This window comes from Triturus cristatus, chromosome 4_1 (genome assembly GCF_964204655.1).
Source record: "Triturus cristatus chromosome 4_1, aTriCri1.1, whole genome shotgun sequence".
NCBI lineage: Eukaryota > Metazoa > Chordata > Amphibia > Caudata > Salamandridae > Triturus > Triturus cristatus.
This window is the reverse complement of record NC_140585.1, coordinates 199,283,240-199,307,948: the sequence shown is the minus strand read 5'-3', so window position 1 is coordinate 199,307,948 and position 24,709 is coordinate 199,283,240. Positions and strand designations below refer to the sequence as shown.

The 24,709-nt window shown below is 45.6% G+C and overlaps 1 protein-coding gene across 2 annotated transcripts in view; it reads left to right on the top strand.

Moving 5' to 3' along the window:
• The first annotated feature begins 12,332 nt into the window (after positions 1-12,332).
• MRPL18 (mitochondrial ribosomal protein L18) overlaps positions 12,333-24,709 on the top strand; it is a 76,662-nt gene continuing 64,285 nt past the window's right edge. The window contains exon 1 of one of the 2 annotated variants that reach the window (XM_085651883.1): positions 12,333-12,488. In XM_085651883.1, coding sequence (XP_085508009.1) covers positions 12,443-12,488 — 46 coding nt within the window. In that variant the 5' untranslated portion in view covers positions 12,333-12,442. Of the gene's footprint in view, positions 12,504-24,709 lie in introns of both variants that reach the window. The other variant, XM_085651881.1, reaches the window with a different exon arrangement.

Here is a 24,709-nt window from a genome sequence, read left to right as displayed (position 1 = left end):
ACCCAAACCAACGGACCACGCACGCAACCTGGGTTTCATCCTGGACTCCTCCCTCTCCATGACCAGGCAAGTCAACGCCGTCTCCTCGTCGTGCTTCAACATCCTGCGCATGCTTCGGAAGATATTCTGGTGGATCCCCACAGAGACCAGGAAGACCGTCACCCAGGCCCTCGTCACCAGCCGACTGGACTACGGCAACGCACTCTACGCCGGAACCACCGCCAAGATCCAGAAGAGACTCCAGCGCATCCAGAACGCCTCAGCCAGACTCATCCTCGACATCCCACGACACAGCCACATCTCCGGACACCTAAGAGACCTGCACTGGCTCCCGGTCAACAAGAGAATCACCTTCCGCCTCCTTACCCACGCACACAAAGCTCTCCACGATCAAGGCCCGAGCTACCTCAACAACCGCATCAACTTCTACGCTCCCAAACGCCACCTCCGATCTGCCAGCCACGCCCTCGCCGCCGTCCCACGCATCCGCAGAGCCACTACAGGAGGAAGGTCCTTCTCCTACCTGGCCGCCAAGACCTGGAACTCCCTCCCGGCCGACCTGCGCCTGACCCAAGACCACCTCTCCTTCAGGAAGAAGCTCAAGACCTGGCTGTTCGAGCAGTAGCGGCACCCCCCCCCCCCCCAGCGCCTTGAGACCCCACGGGTAGGTAGTGCTCTCTATAAATGTCTTGATTGATTGATTGATTGAATGAATAATTATTAATGATTAATAATTGTCGAATGTTAACTAATCAACCTTATTAACAAGAGAATTACACGAGGGAATGCTATTGCATGGCTAAATTAACAAGTGAAATAAGTTGGTGAGCAAACTGACAGAAAACGATGTTGCTTATGTGATGTTATGGTGTTTGGCGCTTATAATTAATATGCGTTAATAGCTTATGATGTCGCAAATGGCTAGATAAATACACACACATAAGGGTATTAGTTGGGGAATAACACTGTTTTATCATTTCTATGCAGTAATTATGTTTTGTGTTTCTTTACTCTTAAGTTGACAATTGTGGCCTACCGAAAGATTGCCACCTCCTGCAGCCAGCAGTCGAGTAGATGACTTAATGGAAAATTTTGCAAGAAGGCTTCGTGCTGCCTGTGACCTTGCACCGCTGATGAACCAAAAGCTATGACCATGATGACAAATCTGGGAGAACAGCCAGAAAAGACCCTGTTTGAGAAATTGTTTCGAAGGAATTAATTATTGAACTTTCGAACTGTCAGTCCTGCAGACTGAGATACATTTTAATCAGAGGTGACATCCGAAAAAGTATCGAATTATTTGTGGACACTACATTTTTCTATTCATTCTTTGGACAAGACAATACGTGAGAACTTTCCTTAGTGTATCAAGACGACATTATTTCCGCTGTTCATACACTTTTCCTAACATTATTGTAACTTTTGGAATGTAAATTTTAGTATAAAAATAAGTAGACTAGAGAGGTCTAGTGCCACTTCTTCCCGAGCTGATGATGCGAGGTCCCTACGCTGACGGAGAGGACGATGACTCTACATGACGGCAGGAAACTTTAATTCTTCTTCAGAGGACCGGTTCTGACTTAGGATCTGACATTTAGACAGAATAGGTAAATATGAGAGAAATGAAATTGCATTTAATTGGCTTTTCTTGAAATATTAGATAAATGAACAATCTGTTCAAATTTCTGTCTCGGGTGATTATTTCTGGTCATGTTTATTTGATTTATTGTGTTTTCCTTGAAATGTATTCCTCTAGATCCACAGCAATCAGCTGGTCGCATTGACCTCAAAGTACAGGCATATAAGATAAGAGCATATGTGCAAGGTGGTTTCTCCTTTACATGGCACGGATAGTGTGATTTGGAGTGAATGTTGGTGTAATGGGCCCCACCAGCGTATGATGTGTGTATGCGTGTGTGACTGTGAAATCATTCCGTCCGTGGAAGTAAAGGGGATTTGGAAGCTCTGATCTGCACCAATCCCACCCTGCCCCAATACACTAAACCCTGTCTGGGAGGTGGTCACACCTTCCTGTGACAGTATATCTTTTTATCTGCCTTCCTCTGCTTGAGCTTGGCTCAGCCACAGGAGGGCAGAAACATGTCTCTGGTCGGCAGCAGCCCTAGCTTGCTGTCCAGTTCTGGAAGGCTGCTACCGGGAGCACAGAGGGCCTCCTGAAGGAGCTTTATGATGCATGGAATCATACCTCCAAAACTGTTTACGGTTTGGGGTATGATTCATCATACATCCCACACTGTTTACGGTGTGGGGAATGATTCCAACATGTTTGATACCAGACAGGGTTTGTTACAGCTAGTTTAGAGATGGTCATTACGTAATGACGCATGGCCTCTCGATATGTTATATGGCTGACTCACTTATAACCCGGGAGAATGGACTCCATAGGTTGAAGGGGTGCCTAACTCATGCAGGGGCACCCTCACACTTAGAACCGAGCATCTTGCCATCAGGATTGAAAGGCCTGCCTTAGGGATGACTTATAGGTTTTAAGTGTAGTGACCTCAGATATAGGGAACCTATATCTGTTGTAAGTGATGCCAGCACCAGCTTACACAGGCTGCAATGGCAGGCCTGTGGTTACAGTTTGAGTGGTCTCCTATGAGTGGCATAATACATGCGTCTGCCCATGGTGGGCCCGGGTGTACCTATGCCCTGGGTACCTCGGGACCATATACTAGGGACTTATAAGGGTACACCAGTATCCAATCTGGGATGTACCTAAGTACTTACCATAATAAATTTAGGGGAGAAAGCACAGAGACTGGGGCCCTGATTATCAGGATCCCAGTCAGACTAGTCAGAAACAGCATAACACCAGGAATAAAGTGGGGGTAACCATGAAAGCAGATCCTACTCTCCTACAACGTTGGTTTTGTTATTGAATAAAATGTTTTCCAGCATTCATGAAGAAACATTTTCAATTCTATTATAGACATGGACATGAGGATTATCCTACCCTTTTATTGCTTTTATGCTTAGTGATTCTGTTATTGTATATTCAAACGTGTTGTATTGACCTTCTTTTCTCCTACCTCCTAATGATTACAAGATTGGTTCAAGCAGGGCAGCCAATTACTTTATTTTGCTTTTTTTTTCGGAGGTTTATATAGCGCAAACTTCACCCAAAGGTATCAGAGCGCTTTACAGGACCACCAGTTGCGTTACAGAGGGACACATACATTTTGTTAGGCACAGAGAGATTAAGGGCCATATGTAGGTGGGCTAATACCAGTCGTTAACGGCCGAAAATCGGTAAATTTTCCGTTACCGACCGGTATTTAGCCCTTTGAGATGTAGGAGGCTGGATTGAAGGATTCTGTAATTTACCGATTAGGTATTTTAAGAATTCGGTAAAATACCGAATCGGTAAATTACCGAATCCTTAAATCCTATGTAGGGAGCACTCAAGTGAGTGCATTTTTGGTTTAAGGATTCGTTATTTACCACCAACTACAAGTTGATGGTAAATACCGTATACCTTTTCAAAAGCAATTTTGTGCTTTTTTAAAAGTGCCATGTGGCAGACATAGATGCCCTTAGGGCATGTATGTGCGCCACATGTGCACACATGCACGATTCAGGGGTGCAACAGGGTGTCAATGTGACACCCTGCCACCCTTGAATATGCTCCCCCTATTACCGATTCGGTATTTACCGAATCGGTAATAGTGAATGGCTTCCCATTCATTCCTATGGGCCTCCAGGCCCATAGGAATGAATGGGAAGGTATGCCTTATTACCGATTCGGTAAATACCTAATCGGTAATAACAAATATTACCGAATCGGTAAAATTTACCGATTTTTTACCTACATTCTATTTACCGATTCTTAAATACCGAATCGGTAAAATTCGGTATTTAGGAATCGGTAAATAGAAATTACCTACATATGGCCCTAAATGATTTGCCCAGAATCACAGGATGTTGAGCGTCCCTGCTGAGACTCGAACCCAGTTCCCCAGCTTGGAGGTCGACTACTCTAACCGTCAGGCTACATGCTCTTCCCAAAGCGAGGAGTTAGTTTTAAATAAAAAATGGGAGTTGATGGCTTACATGGCTGGTGATGAAGTCCTTGCAGCTAGAAGAGGGGGTCCTGTACTTGTAACCAATGTGTCTGTGCTTTACTGAATGGTGATTGAGTAATGCTTCCCATCTTGGGGGTTGTAGTTTTTTTTCTCTAAGAACTATGAGCGTTGACATTTTTCATATTTCTCATATTATTTGTATTACCATTTATGTTGGCTACTTTTCTAAAAAAAGGCAAGGAGGAAAATGCATAATCCTCGCTTTTTATGCTAAAATAGTGCTTAACATAGGTGTTGTTCAATTAGCATAAGTAGGGCACACAACTAATACTGCTTGTCACATTACAGAAGAGTGCAGGTTTATTTGTTGTGCATGAGCTGCACTCGTTCATGTTTCACTTTCTTTCAGAAAATCATTATAATCCAGCCGCAAGCCATTGTATCTGTCACTGTGTCTAAATCTAACTGATCTCTAGCTTACTCCGGAAGTGATGTACTTTTGTCGCAAGACTATGAGCTAAACCTCCATTGTTATGAAAGTGCTGAAGAGGGCGTTTGTTTTTTCAAATACTTAAAATAATAAATGTATAATTTATTTTGTGCAACACATAATCCAGTTTACAGCCAAATAAAATAATGTGCAAGTATGTATTGTTTTGAATTTAATAGATAATTGGTTTGCTGCACAAGTAATGAAGGGCTGTCCATTTACATAAAATCCTTCTATAAATTTGTGTGCTTTCATTGTCCAGATCAATATAAGACGTGCTACATGAGGAAGAACCAACCTTCATCTTCGGTTAGGCTTTCAGACTTTGAGCTTGTTGCTTAGAGAGCGGAAGGATGCTTGTGGTCCTTTCTATATATAGGCCTAGTTAATATTAATTTGATTCTATGTCAGGACCGGAGGCTCCGATTATGCTTCTCATTTCTTTGCTTTATTAAAATAGCAGCCAAAAAAACCCATCTTTTTTGTTCCAAAACTACAAATACCATGAATCTCATGTACCACAGTACCATAGAGACTATCACTATATAGAGTCTAGCTGAGGCAAACACCTCCTCTTTCTTTGCTGCTCCGCAGTCAGTTAAGTGCCTCTCCCTTACTACTTTTGTTATGACTGTGGTGTATGGGTCTTGTGGGCACTGCTTACGTTAATTGCCTTTTTATGTCTATCTATTTCGTTTATTTTGCGCTGGAGCCGCGTTGCCAAAGCGGTTTGCCTGCTTGCTAGCGTTCGCTCGCATTGCTTCGATTTATGGTTTAGTCACTGGCGCTCCTTTGCTGTAGAGCTTCGTGCTGCCTGCTTACCGGCGAGTCGTTCGCGTGTGCAGCAGCCTTGGGAGCGCTTCAGCCTCCCCAGCCGGGCGCTCGGCGCCCGTAGCCTTGTCTGAGTGGAGCGGGAGTGTATGGGGGCCTGAGGACGGCGCGTCTGTACTCGTGCGCGTCCTTTTTCTGCTTTCACGGGTGGCCGTTACCGCGCATGCGCGGTGGTCATTTTCCGACTCGATTAGATCAGAGTTTCGTTTCAGAGCGGGAAACGCTCATTATTCAAAATAAAAAGCCCGTATTTTTGCCCCACTGACGCCCGACGCTTGATTTTGGCTGAGGGCTGAATAATAATTGCATAGGCTCTGCCTAGAGAGGTTGGCAGGCCCTTCCTCTACTATTTAACATCGTTTTTTGAGGCTTGATTGCCTGGCCTGCCTGGGGTTGTTCCTCTCCCCCTTATTTGCTCCTGCCTTCGCACCATCGTTGTGCTCTAAAGGTGACAGCTGCTGCTTACACCATGGCTGATTATTCATACAAGGAGGAGTATTTTGATTCAGAGCCTTCGGGTTCGTTTGAGCAAGACCTCGTTGAGGCCCTAGATGCTGGAGTGCAGCATTCAGTAAGCTCAGCGCTTGTGAGGGCGACTGCACCCCTTAAGCGGCATCTTAATAATTACGCGCTGCAGCAGGGTTGGCTCCCAGCCACAAATACCCGCCCCAAGCCAACGGGTAAGAAGAATATTAATCCTCACTCAGAGGATTTTGCTCGGCTGTCCAGGGCCCTAGCGAATGACCACGCTTATTTGGCGCAAACTGAGCAAACTGAGTCTTCCCACGAAGACAAAGGAGATTCCTCGGCTGACGGCGATTCCGATCAGTAGGAATTCGCTCAACCTGCTAAAAAGACTAGGAAGGAGCATCATGTGGAGCCCACTCCACCACCTAAACATCTGACCTTCGACCCGACGGATATCATTCATCCTCATTCTACGGCATGGATGCCCTTGCAAGAAGTGGCGGACTATCTCCAGTCGAACCTCCGACGCCCTTTCGACAAGGACGTCAGGGCGCGCCTTAAGTCTGAGTGCCTGAGACCTGACCTGGCAACTCGCGTGGCGGAGACCCCAGAGGTGGACTCGACCATGCTGACCTATCTTAAAAAATACTCTAAGGACCCGAAGAAGGGCATTGACGGCGCCTGCCGGTCATGCCAAGATAAACTTCTGGATCTTTCAGGGCCTTTGGCCAAAATCCTCGAGATGGGTCTCCAGGCAAAGGAGTCCAGGTCTCCAGTGGATCCCGACGACCTCATTGGTTGGGTGCAGCGTGCTGTGTGCCTGTTGGGCAATGCCAACTGCGCCATGTCTAGCGAAAGGAGAAGGTCTATCCTCCTGAAGCTAGACCCTAAATTGGCGGAGTTATCTTCCTCGGAAGCAGGTCCAGTAGCCCAGGGTCTCCTTTTCGGGCAACCCTTTCTGAAAGAACTCACCAAATTCGTGGCTACTTTCAGCGGCCTGGATAAGGCACAGGATTCGCTACGACGTGCCTTCCGACCGGTTTTCGCCAGGGCCGGACGAAATCGAGGGTGGTCGTTCGGCCAAGGTTATTCCCGAGGCGCCCCGCGTGGTCAGCAGCACCACAGAGGAGGATATCAGAATAACTCTTCCGGAAGCTCTAATTTCTACCCCTCCAGACGAGCGTGGAACCGTTTCCGCAGAGGCAGATTCGGTGGCAACCAGGGAAACCACCAAGATTCCGGATCAGCAGGTGAGACTTATCCTTTGTTCGGAGGTGAAGTTGGGGGATCGCATTCAGTATTTCCTGCAAGCTTGGCAAAAGCTCTCGCAGGATCCCTGGAAACGGTACAGGGTTACAAATTGGAAGTGTACAACACCCCCATCCAGCGTGCCCCTCTCCCTCCCATCCATTTTTCCCAACTCGATCGGAGTTTTATCTCGGACGAAATACAATCCCTCTTACAGAAGGGGGCAATTGTCGAGTCTCAATTCCATCCTCGAGGTTTTCTCAGCAATGTGTTCCTTGTTGAGAAGAAAGGGGGCGGGTCCAGGTTGGTTCTGAACTTCAAAGAATTCAATGGCTGGATCGTTTACCGCCATTTCAAAATGGAGGGCGTACACCACCTGCGCGACCTGTTGCAAGAATGCGATTGGATGGTCCGGCTGGACCTGAAGGACGCCTACTTGTCCGTGCCCATTTTCGCCCCTCATCGCCGTTTTCTTCAGTTCCTCTGGCAGGGCGTCTATTACGAGTACGCAGTTCTTCCCTTCGGACGTTCGGCAACACCATGGTGCTTCACGAAACTCCTTCGGCCAGTGATGGAGTCATTGCGCTCGCGCGGGGCGCAATGTCCGCGCTTAGTGACGACGCATCTGGAATGGTCCATTCACCTGCTTCAAACCCTGGGTTTCATTGTGAACTCTCAGACGTCCATTCTGGTGCCCACGCAGTCTATAGAGTTTCTGGCCTTTCAGGTGGACTCTCGCAGCTGCCAACTCCTGCTGCCCGCGATCAAGATCAGAATGATCAAGAAAGAATTGAGATCGATAGTGAGCAAGCAGACTGTGTCCTTGAGATCCATAGCCCGGGTAGTGGGCTTGTTGGCCTCCTCGATTCAGGCCATTTTTCCAGGCACTCTTCACTATCGTGCTCTCCAATAATTAAAGATTCAACATCTCGACAAAGGCCTCAGCTATGCCGAACAGGTTCCTCTTTCAGAGGAAGCGAGGTTGGAAACGTTGTGGTGGCTCGACCACATGGAGTCGTGGAATGGTAGAGCCATTTTCGGGTCCAAACTGTCAGAACCCCACACTGCTTACCGTTAGTCACTGTTAGCGGCGTGGGATGATTCCGCAGGGACGACGTGGACAACCCCCTCCAGTACCCCTAGCCCCCCCCAGATAGGGTGAGTACTACCTAGGACCACCAGGGAACCGGGGGAGGTAGCCAGAGGAGCCAGAGGCCTTGAGGACGGCTGGGGAAGAGCTCGTGGACTCACACTGGAATATGGTGATGGACGTGACCTGGAAGAGGAAGCACAGGGATATCAGACACGCCTCACACATAGACAATCCAGACAGACAGAACAAATAGCGGGAGATGGATAAACACCTGTGGTAAAGTGCTTTTGTAAGTCTCTGGCAACGAGGAGACTGTAAGAAGGTCCAGGCAACACTGCTCTTTTCCCGGACTGACAAAAGTCCTGTCAGCATCCGAGTGGAGGGCGTGTGGTGCAAAGACGTGAGGAGGTGGAGGAGGTGGGTTTGTTCTGGAACCCCACGAACTAGAGGTAGCGCTCCGGCGCCGAGATGCCCTGAGACAGGCCTGTCTCGCGCTTGAGCTGAGGGAGAAAGCGACCCCGTGAGTCACACGGGTCGCGGAAGTCTCGAACTGCGCTCCGGCGCAATGGAGAATGAAACGAAGGAAAGTGCGTGTAGCGGGAAGTCTTACTTGGAGCTTCGGCAAATCCAGCGGTTGATGGCGCCCTTGCGCGGTCCGGACGAGAGTCCGGTTGCAGATCGAGCCACGCTCCTGCGTAGGCTCGGGACGTTAATACGAAGCCCAGAGTTCTGTGGCTTCGCGGGTAAAATAGCCGTGCTCCCGGAAGTACTCGCTCATTGGTTCAAGGTGGGTCACGTCGAACCACTAGACCGCTGACCCTCCTTGATGGGTCCTCGGTGGTGTAGGCTCGCGCATGGGCAGTCCATTCAGCACGCCAAACACAACAGCCGGGGGAAGGACGTGACACAAACCGGAGGTAGTGATCGAATCGGACGCCAGTCGCTGGGGCTGGGGAGCCCGCTGCGGTCCAATCTCGACAAGGGGACGTTGGTCTCCGGAGGAGCTTTCCCTGCATATCAATTGCCTAGAGTTGTTGGCGGGATCGTTCGCAATTCGCAGCCTCTCCCCGCAGAAGACGAATTGTTGCATTCTTCTAAGAATGGACAATATATCGGCGGTCCGGTACGTGAACAAACTTGGGGGTACAAGATCTCGCATCCTGGCGGAAATTGCCAAGGATTTTTGGCATTATTGCCTTCAGTACAATCTGTCAGTAGTGGCGGAGTACCTTCCGGGCCGGAAGAACGAAGTGGCCGATTGGCATTCCCATTACCTACGGGACTACAGCGATTGGCGATTACATCCTCGAGTCTTCCGAATGCTGAACCTCTTATGGGGACCTTGCTAGTTGAACTTGTTTGCGTCATGGCTGAACAAGCAACTTCCGGATTTTTACAGCTGGTGCCCGGATCCAGAGGCTCTGGCCTCGGATGCGTTTCTTCAGACCTGGCCACCAGTCCATTGATATGCCTTCCCGCCATTTGTCATGATATCCAGGGTCCTGGCTCAGGCCAGACGCCAACAGACGGAGATGGTGTTGGTTACACCGTTGTGGAGAGCCCAAGCTTGATTCCCGATAGCCCTGGAAATGTCTTGTGCTGTACCAGAGGTGGAACCTGTTGCTGGACCCTCTCAAGGCCCCTCATCCATTAGTGGACGCAGGTCAGCTGCCTCTTGTAGCGTGGCGAGTTTCAGGGCCAGATGGCAGGTCCCAGGTCTTTCGACAGACGCTTCCGCTTTTGCCAAGCAAGCATGGTCAGATAATACCCATAAGCGGTATTCATCAGCATGGAACAAGTGGTGTAGCTGGTGTGTTCAACGGGACGTCGATCCCACTACAGCTAATGTCTTCATGGTCATGAATTTCCTGGCTTCTTTGGCATTATCAGGTTTTGCGTATAGGACAGTAAACAATTTCAGGTCTGCTATTTCGGCTGGGCATGCCTCGTTAGAAGGCAAGCCGGTGGGAGAACACCCTCTGGTGTGTAAATTACTTAGGGGCATTCGGATGGTCAGGCCTTCATGTCCAAAGTACTCCTTTTTGTGGGACGTTAAGGTGGTGCTTCGCTTTTTGGATTCTTGGCCACCTAACGACCACCTGTCACGGAAGCAGCTTTCAGCCAAACTGGCGATGTTATTATGTTTGGTCTCTTGCAAGAGAGTTTCTGATATTCGAGCTTTGGATCTCGCAGGTCGTCGGTTTTCCCCAGAAGGGGTGACTTTTATTATTTCCAGACGTACCAAAAGCAATTCCACTTCAGTGTCTTACCCGGCTTTTCCGGATAATCCCAATCTATTTGTGGTACAATGTGTCAAAGCGCACAAGGTGAGTACAGCTAATTTCCGTTCTGACATGCAAGGTCAACTGTTTATTGCATTGCAGAAACCCTTTCGCCCAGTGTCTTCAGCTACTTTGGCGAGGTGGGTGCGTTGGCTCATGAATGAAGCAGGCATTGATGTGTCTCAGTTCGGTGCACATTCTGTTCGTGGCGCAATGGCGTCTAAGTCTTTTTCCTTAGGTGTAAGCCTATCTGACATCATGAATACTGCGGATTGGTCAAATGAATCTACTTTTAAATTGTTCTATTACAAACCTATAGTAGATGTTGCATCAGTGTTGGTGGCTAAGCTTTAAACAAACATAATCGGAGCCTCCGGTCCTGACATAGAATTAAAAATTTGCGAACATTCGTGACAAGAATTTTCAATTCTATTAAGGACAACGGAGGCGAGGATTATCCCACCCAGATTTTATGTGGTTACATGACTGTATATGTAAATCAATTTACTGTGGCATTTTAACTGCATTATATTTGCTTCCCTTTTTTCTCTCCCCCCCCCTTTTTGTGGTAACATTTGAGGTTGGAACATGGTTTGGGGATTACCGTTATTACGGAACTTTATCTTTGTTTCAGATTCCAGTGGCAAGTGAGAAGTGCCTTCTATTCAGGATATCGTTGAGAATGGTTTTCCCCTTCACAATGTGAAGCTCGTTCTCCTGCGTTGGACGTCAGGAATTCGTTCTTCAGAGCCGAAGTTCGCCTGTTGGTTCTCGGATGTTTGGTTTACACTGACAGTTGTTCGCGATCTCAGTTCAAGACGGAGTAGTTTTGTTTAAAGTATTGGACTTAACAGTTAACAGTCACGCAAAGAAAGAGGAGGTGTTTGCCTCAGCTAGACTCTATATAGTGATAGTCTCTATGGTACTGTGGTACATGAGATTCATGGGATTTGTAGTTTTGGAATAAAAAAGATGTTTTTTATTGGCTGCTATTCTAATAAAGCAAAGAAATGAGAAGCATAATCATCGCCTCCGTTGTCCTTAATAGAATTGAAAATTCTTGTCACGAATGTTCGCAAATTTTTTATTATTTACCAAACGTACTGGGCCTACTTAATCTCTTAAAGCTATGTGGCATTTTGCATTATTCTGCTTTTGGTGTATGTCAATTCGCCAGATTAACTAACTTTTGCTTTCTGTAATGATACTGTTAATTTTAATAAATTTACAAATATTGAGAACTGGAAAACCGCAGGTATAATTCTTGAAGGTCTTGACAGGGCATTAAAATTCAGGATTTTCCCTTTCCTTCCTATCTCCCCACCATATGTGAAGAGTCAACATCTCTATGTCCTTCATTAATAAATCATTTTCTAGGATGGTAGAAAACTTTTGATTCTCGGGATGAAAATAGTTATTTCAAATACAATGGCATATTTACACATTTTTTTAATGGTCGAGTCCGTGTCTAAATGAGTGCACTATATACCCGTCATCTTTAAATGTATTTAAACGAACGCTGATTTAATTGGGGTTGGATATCAACAACGATGCTGCTTTCCGGAGATGTGTTCATGGGGAAAGGGGCACATGTGACCAACAGCGTGGAGACATGGCAATGTTGAACCATTAACGAGAACAAATTATAAATGGACAAAACAAACCTTCACATCAAAAGCTATTCATTATTTCGTACAAAACATTGTTAAAATTAATTCCTCAATAATCTTTTTTTGACAAATATGTGTATTTTTCTATGAAAGGAAAAGTTAAACGTTTCGGTTGACTTTCCCCGAACTACCCGCACCGTTATGATGGCTTCACAGTGATGCGTTTACCTCTGAGAGATGGCCGCCAGAGCTGCAAGTGAACCGGAAGCGCGATGCCTGACAACATGGCTGCCTCCGTAGCGTGAGGTCAGGGTGGAAAAATCCTCGTATGCGGTGCCCTACGCGTCAGGCAGATTGCGGACTCGGAGCCTGTGATGGCTTTACTGCGGGGTATCAAGAGGTTCCTGACAACACCCAGGGGTAACGAACGTTTAGGTTAAGTGTGGTGGGAACACGGGAATACAATTAAGACAGGGAAGGTTTAGCTGTGAGTTGGATACATAGGTTACTAAATATGTTACTTGTGCAGTTTGTATATGTTTCTTTCAGGTGGTGTAACAGAACAGGAGGAATGTGTGGATAAAAAGTACCGGAGGGTAGTGCAGAGGTAGTAGAAGCCTGTGACGCCGCTGGAATGTGGCCTGTCAGTTTGTCACCCGGAATTTTAATGTTTATACAAACAAATGTGTATATGAAGCTCGTGCAGTAGGAAAGCATTAAACACAGCTTGAGTGGTCATCAAGCAAAACCACAAGTACTACAATGCACAGTGATGCGGGCTAAAGGATCACTAGTACTGGCCCACCGTGTAGGGTAACCAACTGGCATGGGTGAAAATTCAGGATGGTGGGTGTAAAAATTCTGGACAAAGGGTCAAAATTCAGGACAGGAAGTCATAATTCAGGACAAAACGTGGGGACAAAAGGTGAGTTTTACAGACGCATCAGGGGAGGTCACGCAATAGTATATATGTAAGTAAATAGACAACCACTTTGGTACAAGTCAAAATAAGTTTATATTAGGTTGAGACAATTGTGCACTTCATGGTTTATCAGTATGCACGCAGGTTTGAGCAACTGTGCAGTTCTTTTTGTCGTATTTCATATGATAATAATCTATGTATATGGTTACTGCACTTGGTTATCCAGTCTATGTATTTTTTTAAACTTTCTTTATTGATTAAAAAAAAAAGTACATTAATAATACTGGTAGATTAGAAGTGGGCACAGTACTTGTATAATTAGTTATAGTATTGTTTTCCTATTGACATATGACAGTATGGAACGCTATGTTACATTATGTTGTTTATTTACAATCTTTTATACAGTGAATACTACAGTAGGGCATTTCACGTGACAATATACATTTGTTACTAGTCATCCAGTTCACGCTATTAGCCAGGCCTATTGTGTAACCCCACTCTTTAGCTATTTCTTGAATCAAAGCGTGTCATGATGAGACAATGCCATATTAATGACGTGTTGCATATAGAGATGGTACACAAACGCTACTTGGTGCGCAATTTCCGATGGTCTGTCGCCTCACTTCGGTGGGGCAGTTTCAGGGCATGCTTGTCCCAGTGTCGGCATCCGGGACATTACGCGGGTGCGCTATACGGTAGCTTGCAAGGGGTCCCCAAATGTCCCTGGGACGGGAAGTGCGCAGCAGTCCCTCTGCATAAGTGGATAATTGCTCTTGGCAGAATACTAGGTCATTAAGCCAGTCTTTAAGCTTGGGTGCCCTCCCCCTGCCCCACCGGCAGGCAACTCGTCTTTTAGCCATCAAAAGCGTAATAGCAATATATTTGCAGTGTGATGCAGGAATAGGTTTGGTGTAGCCCAGCAGGGCTAGTAGCGGGGTGCGCTCAATATTAGGTGTCATCATCAACGCTATAGCATCGAAGACTTGATTCCAGTAGTCATGTATTTCAGGGCATTTCCAGGCCAGGTGCAGAAAGTCGGCCCCCGGGGCCTTGCATCTATTGCATCTGTCAGAATCCCTTAGTTTATATCTATGCATCTTAACCGGGGTTTAGTATAGTCGGTGGATGAATTTGTAATGCATTATGCGTACTCTGCTACTAGCAGAGATTTGCTCAGTTTGCGAGCAGCAGTATTCCCATTGGTCGTCTGACAATTAATAGCCCAAACTGCCAATTTGTGCGCGAGATGGCCGGCGGTTCTGCCCTTTGCGTGTGCACTGTGTGATATATTGTGGAAACGAGATGCAGCGCATTTGTAGCCTTTAACATCAGTTGTAGGGGAGTGAGAGCAAGGGGGTTCATTAGGAAACTCCGGGGTGACATAGCGGATGCCCTGCCGAAGTCGTATGTATAAGAAGACATCTAGTGGGGACGGGTGAAGTCCTTGAAATACCTGTTCGGATGTGCGAAATTGTCCATTGTGGTAGAGGTCCCCCCATGTGGCAATTTTAGTCGGTTCCTTGAGTTTGTGGAATGCCGTTTCCTGGAGGAGAGGCATGTTGGGGTGATAAGTAAGTGGGAGCAGCGAGGAGTAGAGCATGGGACTTTGCAGTAGGTTGCTTATGCGGTGCCATGTGTTTATTGCACATGTGACAGTGGTTGGATTTTTTTCTCTGGGGCAAGGTGTGTTGTAAAGCATGCCGTCAATAGGTATGGGGTCAGCTAACCAATGCTCTGCCGCCACTAGTAGAATTAGTGACAGGGTGAGAGCCTGTATATAACTGCGCACTGTTCACAAAGTGTCTGAACCGACACTATCAATCCTTTAGATAAGTTGTACTTTTATTTGACAAAGTTACAACTGACTCTTTTTTGCAGAAGCAAGTAAATATGTACAATATGACATTATGACAGTATCGCTTGTCAATAAAGTTTAACAAATTAAAAATTCACAATAGTTGTTGTTCATTATACATTCATGACCATGTAAACAAGACCATGTAAACAATAGTGTATCACATTAACAGATTTATGAGAACATTTTTGCTAATGCCCAATGCATTTCGGAACCAGCCGGTTCCTTCATCAGGGGCCAACCTGAAACAGAAACGAACAGATGCATATGAATGTAGGGTAAAAAGGCTCAATCTCATGTTTATGATGGTGGAGAAACTGTTGGAATATGTGTTACCTGTGTGATATTTCTGTAAGGTACACTAAGAGAAACAAAAAAAGGAACGTCAATTGGAGATGCAACGTGTAATTTACAAGAGGTTTTTTTTTTTTCTTTTTTTTTTTTTCTGCCGCCACTAGTGGCATATACCGTGGTTGGTGCACCCAGTAGTAGGCGTAAAGGGCCTGTGCACTCGTATAATACAATTTTAAAATCGGGGATATCAAAACCCCCCTTTGAATGTGGCCTAGTGAGTATTCTCGACTGCAGTCTCGGTTGTTTAGTCCCTCCCCCCCCACCCCACACCAGTCGTATCAGTTCAGACCGAAGTGTTTTAAAGAAATGACCTCCCGGATGAAATGGAAAATTTAAAAAAGGTAGAGCAATTGGGGAAGTATCACCATCTTAATTAAGGATGCTCTACCCGCCATTGAGAGCAGTGCCATAATTAAGCATCTCTGCCCTGTCTCTAGTAATGCGAATACCTAAATAAAGCAGATCCTCATCGCTCCACTGCAACGGGAAGTCCAGAGAGAATCGAGTTGTAGCCGCTGTCAGGGGGAAGATGTGAGATTTCCCCCAGTTAATCTGAATTGCTGAGAGTTTCCCAAACACGATAAGCTCTCTGAGAATCGGGTTCAAATTTTGTTCTGGGTCTCTGATATGTAAGGTAATGTCATCTGCGTATAGAGATACAAGGATCTGACGCATGTGACAACGGAGTGCCTTATCTTGATGGTGCAGTCTCAGTTTGGCCGCTAAAAGTTCGATCGCTAGGGCGGAAAGTAAGGGGGATAGAGGACACCCTTGTCGGGTGCCTCTGGTAATCGAAAAGGCCTGGGATATGTGACCATTTATGAGAACTTTAGCAGTTGGCGATTGATACAAGAGTTGGATCCAAGACAGAAATAACAGCGGGAAACCTATACGTCGCATCACTCCAAATATGTAGTCCCATTCAACTGAGTTGAATGCCTTAGTGGCATCCAGGAAAATCGCTGCCAGGGGCAGCTCAGGTGCAACATTGAGTATTGCAAATAGGGTTCTTAGATTATGCGAGGTGGCTCTCCCAGGAACGAAACTAGACTGATCAGGGAGGATCAATTTGTCCATCAGGAGACTAAGGCGGTTAGCTATCAACTTGGCCAGTATTTTGGTGTCGCTGTTTAGGAAGGACAATGGTCTGTATGAGTCCCACTGAAGGGGCAATTTCTCCGGCTTGAGGAGGGAGGTAATGAGCGCCTCCCTCATGGATGGCAGAAGTCTGCCGGATTTCAACGAATCCTCATACACCTCACGCAGTATGGGGGCCATTAGGTCTATGTACATTTTATAGAATTCTATGGGTATGCCATCCATACCAGCAGCTTTACCCGATTGCATGATGGCCTCTCGTACCTCGTCTAACTCAATGGGGGCACATACAAATTCCCTTTTGTGTATCTCCCAGCCACCCCCGTGCCACGTCCCCCAGATAGCTATCAAGATCCAATTCGTCTTTCCTGCTTGTGGTATATAGTTGGGAGTAGTGAGTCGTAAAGGCACTTAGTATGTTTGCTGTGTCTCGATAGAGCGTGTCTCCAGGTCCAGCCAATTCCAATACATAGTTGGAGAAGCGAGGTCTCCGAATGGTTTCTGCCAGTGTTTTGCCCGGTCGCTCTCCCTCCCCATAGCGGCGAGTCACCCAATATTTACCCCTGAAACACGCTTCCCTATTAGCAGTGTCCGTGTAGCCTGTGAGCTTCTCCCGAAATTTTTGTTGGGTATTACCATCGGGACCTGAGGATAGCTGTCTCCAGTGACTTGAGCTCTACTTCTAGTTTCCACAAAGTATTAGTTATATCTCTAAGTACCCCTGCTCCTTACGATATGCAGAATCCCCGAAGGGTAACTTTGAACGCCTCCCAAATGGTTTCCACGCTATCCACCGATCCCTTGTTTCTTTGAAAGAAATCCTGGATTTCTTCCCCTAGTTTAACCTGAAAGACTGCATCCAGCAAAATGGATGGTTGCTGCTTCCAACTGTTGCGGGGGGGCATATTCTGAAGAGGTTAGTGTGAGCTTTACTGGAGCATGATCTGAATATGTTCTTGCCAAGTGTGTTACCGTGGATATGGCTGGTCCTAACCCCAGCGACAAGAGCCAGTAATCTAACCGCGACATGATGCAGCTTGCGCAGTGAAATGTGTGCCTTCCCTCTTGTGGGGGTGAATATGTCTCCAGGCGTCAATCAGTTGGTGGGTTACTAGGATAGCCTGAATGACTGCGCGTGCTTTAGTGTAATGGTGGGAGGCTGGGTGTGACCTATCTATAGCAGGGTTATATGTGACATTGAAATCACCCTCCCAAATTATATGATTTGAGCCTATTTCTGTTATCTTATTCCAGAGTGAGGTGTAAAAGTTGGGGGTGTCGACATTGAGGCCGTAGCAGCATGCTAATGTGACCGAATCTGATACAGTATGGCACTTATCTGGTCTGCAGTGGTCAGTGCACAATGAACAATGGAGTTCAATCTGGGTCATGTTTCGAAGTTCGCACACCACCGTCCACCGCATGGTCCTGTGTTATCTAATTGTTGTACGTTCAGTGCGGCTCCGCCCTCCGGGGTGGGGATGGTGATCGCGAGTCCGCTCCATGTCTCTCACTGGATGCGTTATTCCGTTTGAGGCGTTTCAGGAAGTTGTCGACTTGGGGTTTGGTGAAAAAGGAATGCTTCCCCTGATGCGTGATCCTTAGACGTGCTGGATACAGGAGTGCGTAGTCTATCTGAGCCTGTCTCCGCTTTTGTTTGGCGGGCATACATTTCCGTCTCTCCTCCTGCACCGTTGCCGTAAAGTCGGGATAGATGGAGAATGTGACTCCTTCGAAATTCAGCTGGCGCTTTTCCCGTGCTATTTTCAATGTAATATCTCGGTCTCTATATTTCAAAAGAAGCGCGATGATGTCGCGCGGTGTGCTTCCCGGTGGTGAGCGGGGACCCAGTGAGCGATGCGCTCTTTCAATTATGAAGTGCTGTGAGAACGATTCCATGCCAATGATTGCTATTAGTAAACTCTCAATGTATTCTTCCGTTTTCCCAGTATTGGTGCTTTCCGGGATTCCCAAAACGCTTATGTTATTAAGCCTACAGCGCGCTTCGAGGTCTTCGTTCCTCGCTGCTATTATTTTAAAAAGCTTTTACATTTGTCTCACGGTCGACTGTGTCTAAGATGTTGCGACATCTGTGTCAGAGATACTACGCTCAGCTTCTGTGAGGCGTTCCTCATGTCTGTCCATCTTATGGACTATGGCGTCCATGCTTGACGTCATGGCGTCCATTTTGTTGGCTATGGCAGCACTGCCTTGTCTGATCTCCTGCAGGATGGTTTTCATATCCTCGTCTGATGAGTTAGGGGATTCTTGCGTGGAGTTGTGCATTGCCCCCTCTCCCGCCGCGCCATGGCCCTCCTGATGGAGTCTGGTGCTTTTTTTGTTATCGAAGGTCAGCCGTGGCTGTCTCGCATCCGGTTTCCCCATGAGTGTTCTTAATCGCGGCGTCTGTTGTGCCACACTCGTAGTGACTGTATGTATTGCAGTGCCAATGATATAGGTGGGTTCCTCACCTCCCGTTGTTGCAGATCAGTGGTAGGGGAGTGTTCTGCGCGCCCCCCCCGAGTAGACCGCTCCTCACTTAACGGCGTAGATGTAGATTTGGATGCGGCAAAGAATGCCCTTTCAATTTTGTCTTTGCTGCGGTATGGTTATATAGCCCGTCTGTTATTGGGTGCAGGGTTTAACACCAGTAGATGTGCACAGGTACCTCTCCTCTCTGTGAGGTGGTGATGGGCTACTCCACATTGGTGATGACTGCCATGCAGGGGTCTGTGGGATGCATGAGCCAGCGATCTCCTCACAGTGCCAACCCTCGATGATGCCAGGGGCATGCCTGTCACTCTTCATCACAACACGGTAGATGCCCAGTCCCTCAGTTCTTATGTATGACGTGTGAGTGTTATCGCCTCTACTGATTCCTGTTTGGCCGAACAAGCGGTGTTCTCTGTGTCGTTGCCGCTGAGATGCAGTGTATCACATAGAGTCTATAGCGCGAAATGGATCCCGCTATCTGCTGCTCGAGGTTGCCACGTAATGCCAGTGCTGGCAGACAGCAAGTGATTTTAATCCCTGTCCGTCAAGAAGGCACTCTCACTTAGTTGTGCTCGGTCGGAGTAAACGTTGTGCTTTCCCCCCAGGGGATAAGGCTGCTTTGCCTATTGTGACCGCGGTCTCCTCAGTGCTTCAGGCCAAGCCTCTGCAGTGCGGCGCCGAACGCACGGTGCTCCAGGTTACCGGTCTCTGGCAGGGCCCACGAGACGGTGCACCAGTGGCGGCAGTTCGTTATGGTAGCGCTTTAAATGCGGGCAGTGTCTTTGTGTGCTATAATTGTAAGGGGCGATATTGCGACGGCCTCACCTCTCGTCCAGGGGAAGGTCTCTCGGCACAGTTTACAAATAGAGGCCCACGCACCACATGGCCGCTGCGGCTCTCGTAGTTCCTCACGCCGAGTCTCGGCTCCAGTCAGGATAGACGGTGTCGTGGTCGAAGTTTGTTGAGGTCACAGCTGCGACGCAGCTTACTCCACACCGTCAAGTTTTGCAGCGAGGGTGCCAAATGTTTGTCTCCTTATGGCTTGAGTTTGGTAGCGTCAATATTTATCAGGCAGGATAAATGAGTGGATTGATGTGCCGAGCTGCAGACGCCTCGCATCAGTGCGGCCATCTTGCTCGTGCTCCACCCAGTCTGATATTTTGTTTACAATTCATGGGCCTGAGCAGGCATGTTTGGTGATAGAAATGGTTCAGAAGATCTGCTCGGATAGACATTGTGAGATGTAAAGTGGCACGCATAGGATGCAGCCAATTGAGACCTGCAGTGCTGGACTAGAGTGCAGTCCTCCGAGTGACCAGTTTTATGTGTAAAATCACTTCCAGCATTCCATTTCTGTTCAGCTGATTATGACTGGTTTAGGGGCTGGTATAGTACTGAGTAATGGGTAAGACCCATAGCAGAGAGGTCTTGTATGAGGGTAAGAGCATTACGAAGGAAAGGGGAGTTATTAACCAGACTGCATGTGCTTTAATCGGCTGCACACTGAGTGTAATGGTATTATTGTGGGTCAGAGCGGTTAGATAGGAGTTGACATTGCTATTTCATTCCCTGGTTAGCCACATACCAGCCCTACTTATTTTAGCTGTATATTGAAAATATATACTGATTGGGCCATTTTACTTCTGTTAGCTTTAAACTGCAGATTCTCATTGATGCACAGAAGTGTGCTACAGACTAGAAACTGTATACACTGTTGATGCATTATTGTAGGGCAGAAGGAGGCACTGTCTTTTACATACAGAACATTTTCTATTGAAATGGAAGCAAAATGCCATCATGCAGTTTTGCTGATAAATCTATATAGAGCACAAATACTAATGTGTGGAAATGTGGTTTCAGCAAATATGTATCATTTGAACATCACCAAGTAAAGTGTCTTGATTGTTTTGATCCTTTTAAAACTCTGTTTCCAGCACACTTCTGAATTACAAACAAGAGGTTCATTTGTGGTTTCCTAACTTCTGATATGTTTTGAAACATTTACAGATATTTAAAAGTTGTTGTGTTAAAAACAAACTGACATCACACAGCCTTTGTTTTCGCATCCCCAAGAAAGTGTGGGAAAACATGGTGCATTCTACTACACATTTGTCATTATTTATCAATTGCATTAGCTTCTAAACTAAAGCATAGTAAATAATTATTTTACTGTGCACCAGGCTACGACAATCTTTGATGGGGCTCTTCAGTGATTCCCTCACTATGACCAACAGTGCCTCTCAAATCTCCACAGCCCCTCTCTGGCATGTATTTCATTTGTTTTATAGCCCTTCCAGTATAAGATGTCGGAGCACTTTACATCACATGCACACACACCCACATACAGAGACAATAAATCATACATGTGTTATCAGTGTATAGTATGAAAAAGATGAGCGGGACCCCTTGTACCTAACCAGGGGAATAGGGTACTACTGACAGGTAGACTTGAAGTTCCACTGGTGGAAAGTTATATAACTACTGGGTCTCAAGGTTCCCAGCAAAGGAAGTTATAGCCCATGTGTTAGATCATACACAGTTCCAAATATAACCATGCCAAATGTGAATTATGTATTGAAAAATATTTTTATTAAAAGTTGATAATGGTTGCAATTAAAAAACACAATAAAATTGTTTACAATCACACTGAAATCAAATTCATATACCACAAAAACATATATTTTACATATACATGAGAAAAACCATGTTTCACTGAGGGGGTGATTGTAAGAACATTTATACTTGATTACAATACTGTTTTTAAAAAAAAAAGAAAAAAGGGGAAAAGCCCTGTGCCTAAATTTTGTGTATCAACAGACAGTAACAGAGAGACAAATATAGACTGTACACTTTGTCATATGGTAACACATCCGGGTCTAATCATTTAAACGTTAATCATAGATTCAATCTATCGTTCTTATCTGTAGTATAAGCTATTCCCACGGATTGCACATTATTTTATTTTCAAATGACAAACGGAAGGTAAAATTTGTCCCTAGGCACAATCCTGTGCCTTCATTGAGGAACTTCATTTTATGACAATTGAATCATGGAAAGAAAGTTGCTGGCTCCGGTTTGCAAACTTGCAGCTAGCTCAGATAGATGCAATTTAATAAAAAGTAAATAAAAAGTCTGAAATGCTGCTTTATCACATGACAAATCTTCCTACTATGTACCAACTTGAAACTTGTTATTGTCAGCCTTAAGGGATGGTGTATTCTGGGCCTTGTTTGAACTTCATAATAGTCAGACAGCTGTCCACTAAATAAAACAGTATGGATTACCACACAAAATGAGGATAGAATGATTCCCCACATGGCATTGGAGAGGTATAACCTTATCATTATGAAATGGGAAAAACATAAGCCAAATTGCTTCCTTAAATTTAATATTTGATAAATGGCTTCTTTGGGAACACATTTATTTTACCAGGGCGAAAAGCTCATAGGAGGCAAAAAGAAGTAAATGTTTTCTTTATTTTGTTTTTCTCGATTCTTCTATGTTTGAACCATTTACATATTAAATGTTTTTGAAGGCACTCAGGTTTATACATCTGCGACAGACCTGCCTACCCACTTCTTTAGAAGGTAGGAAAAAAGAGGGTGGCTTTATTTGACATTGTATTAATTATAAGCAGCATGTGGAAAATCTAAAAACCCTGTCCAAAAATATTCACAAAATAAAAATGTTGGTTTTCAAAAAAAGTTTCAAAATTGACAGAAGCCAACAACACTGTTAAAACAGTTGCTCTCCCCTTGATTATTCTCAGCGCCAGGGTTTGTACCTATATTAACATTGTTTTTCGTCCCTCTGGCTTTACATAACAAACCCCCATAAAATAACAGAGTAATGTTCTCACGTCCCCCACCTTTAATTTGGCCCCTGGTTCTGAGATATTTAGCTGCACCTACTGATATTACATTAATGTAAGAGGTTTCAAACACTACTTTAGCTGGCCATCTGGTTACTTAGCCAAGTATCTCTTTCAGCTTTTGTCAAGCAAAGAAATGTAGACTAGTATCTTTTTAATGAGAGCCGCGTTTTCCATGCTGGTCAAATTATGGTTCCATAGCAGCAAACTCAGTGGATTAATGTACCTGCTGCAGAAATGTGTATATGTGTTAATGCGCCTGCTGTAGAGACAGGCATGCAAACTGAAGGTCGCAGATTCAAACCCACTACGAAAGCTCAGGAGGTTATTGTGATTGATGCAGAGCTCCAGATGTACAAAAATCAGATAGGAGGGAGAAAGAAGGGCTTAGATCCACTCAGCTTCCTTATCTCAATATATCAAAAAATCAATAGGAGAGTGGATCACTGGTCCTGGGAAACCAGGGTATTGCATGGTTAGTACTTAGTACTGTTTAAGAAACCCTCATTCACGTTTGGTAAAGGATCGAGATTAGCGGTATATCTTGATTCTCCGCTGGATTTGGTATTAACGTGATCGCATAATCATTGGGTTAATCCAATGCTTCCTCCACCCGGAGGCTTTTACCACTGGTAGTCACAGTAGTGATCGTGAATAAAAAAGGTGAAGTGATTGTGGTGAAGAAAAGTGTTGTTTAAAAATCTCGTAAAGCCAGTAGATTTCTTTATTAGTACTGGATTCGGGATAGGTTTAAAAAAAGTTTTCTAGTTGTGCACATATCCGACTTATTATGGTCAAGTGCACTTTTTAAAAAAAATTGTGTCCCAAAAAGGTCGACATGTTTCAGCCCTCGTCAGCCCCTAGGGGTCAAGTGGGCTTTCTTCAGGACCTGGTGCAAAACAGAGTGGCCTTAACTACAGGCACCCTTGTGGATGTGCGGGAAAATTGTTTCCTTCTTGGTTGCACATTCAATCTAAAACCTTTGAGAAAAAATATTTGTAGGGGGAGGGGAAAGAAAGAAAGAAGGAAAAACACAAAAATCATTGTGAATTCATTCAAAATATATGCAATCATAAAATGGCAAAACTTTTTCTTGAGTGAGACCCCCTAGGTGGGGAAACACTTGGTATGGCAAAGTTCGTCCCTCCTTTACTTGTAAGAAACAGACCCTATTCACAATCCATTTTGTCATATTCCCAAAGGGGTGATAAACCAAATCTCCAAGCATCTCCTCATTACCAACACAAGAAGTGCGTGCTCTGTACTCCCTTGTGAGCGATTCAGGTTAAGGGGTCAAGAGAAATAACACTTCTAGATGTTCACAGAGGGTGACTGGGACCTTGGTCATCACATGGGACCACATTGTAAATCGGGATGAGGCTGCGCTCATTTGAAAGCTTGTAAATAGATACATTTCTGGACAATAAAGTTTTTTCAGACAGACAGAGCTACGCGGTACGGGACTTTCGTTTGTATTAATTCCGTGGCTAAGTTTTTCGAGCTCTCAGAGATAATACCCTGTAATATGAAACAGAACCTTGAAAATGGAAAAATACAAAAAATACAATGCGTTATTCTATTCCTTTCAATGGCTTCTGAGTCGCGTAAGGCGAGTAAAATACACGACATTGTGAGCACGCTAGAGACAGAAATGCAGAAACTGTCGTGGTTACCTGGTCTCCTTGGTTACAGGCCACAACGGGTACTCTAGGGGGGTCGCTTCAAGCTCTAGTGATGATTTAAGAAAAAGCAGTGCTTCAAAGAAAGTAATCTTAGGTATACGTTACATTTTTTTCTTCTCTCGGCGCTCTGGATCTCCTTCCATTACCTCTTTGGCGTCGGTCTGTGACCTGTGCTGACTCTGCCTCCTAGGACCCGGTGAAGACAAAGGTTCCGGGTCGGCTAGTTCTTTTGAAGGCAGAGTGGTCATAGACATGGGAAAAAGACTCACTCGTTTCATCAATACTTTCATGATACACAACTAGATTTAATTGCCGTCTAATTCTCATGTTTTTTGAAAAAGGGGTATTCGTGGAAGAAAGTCAGAA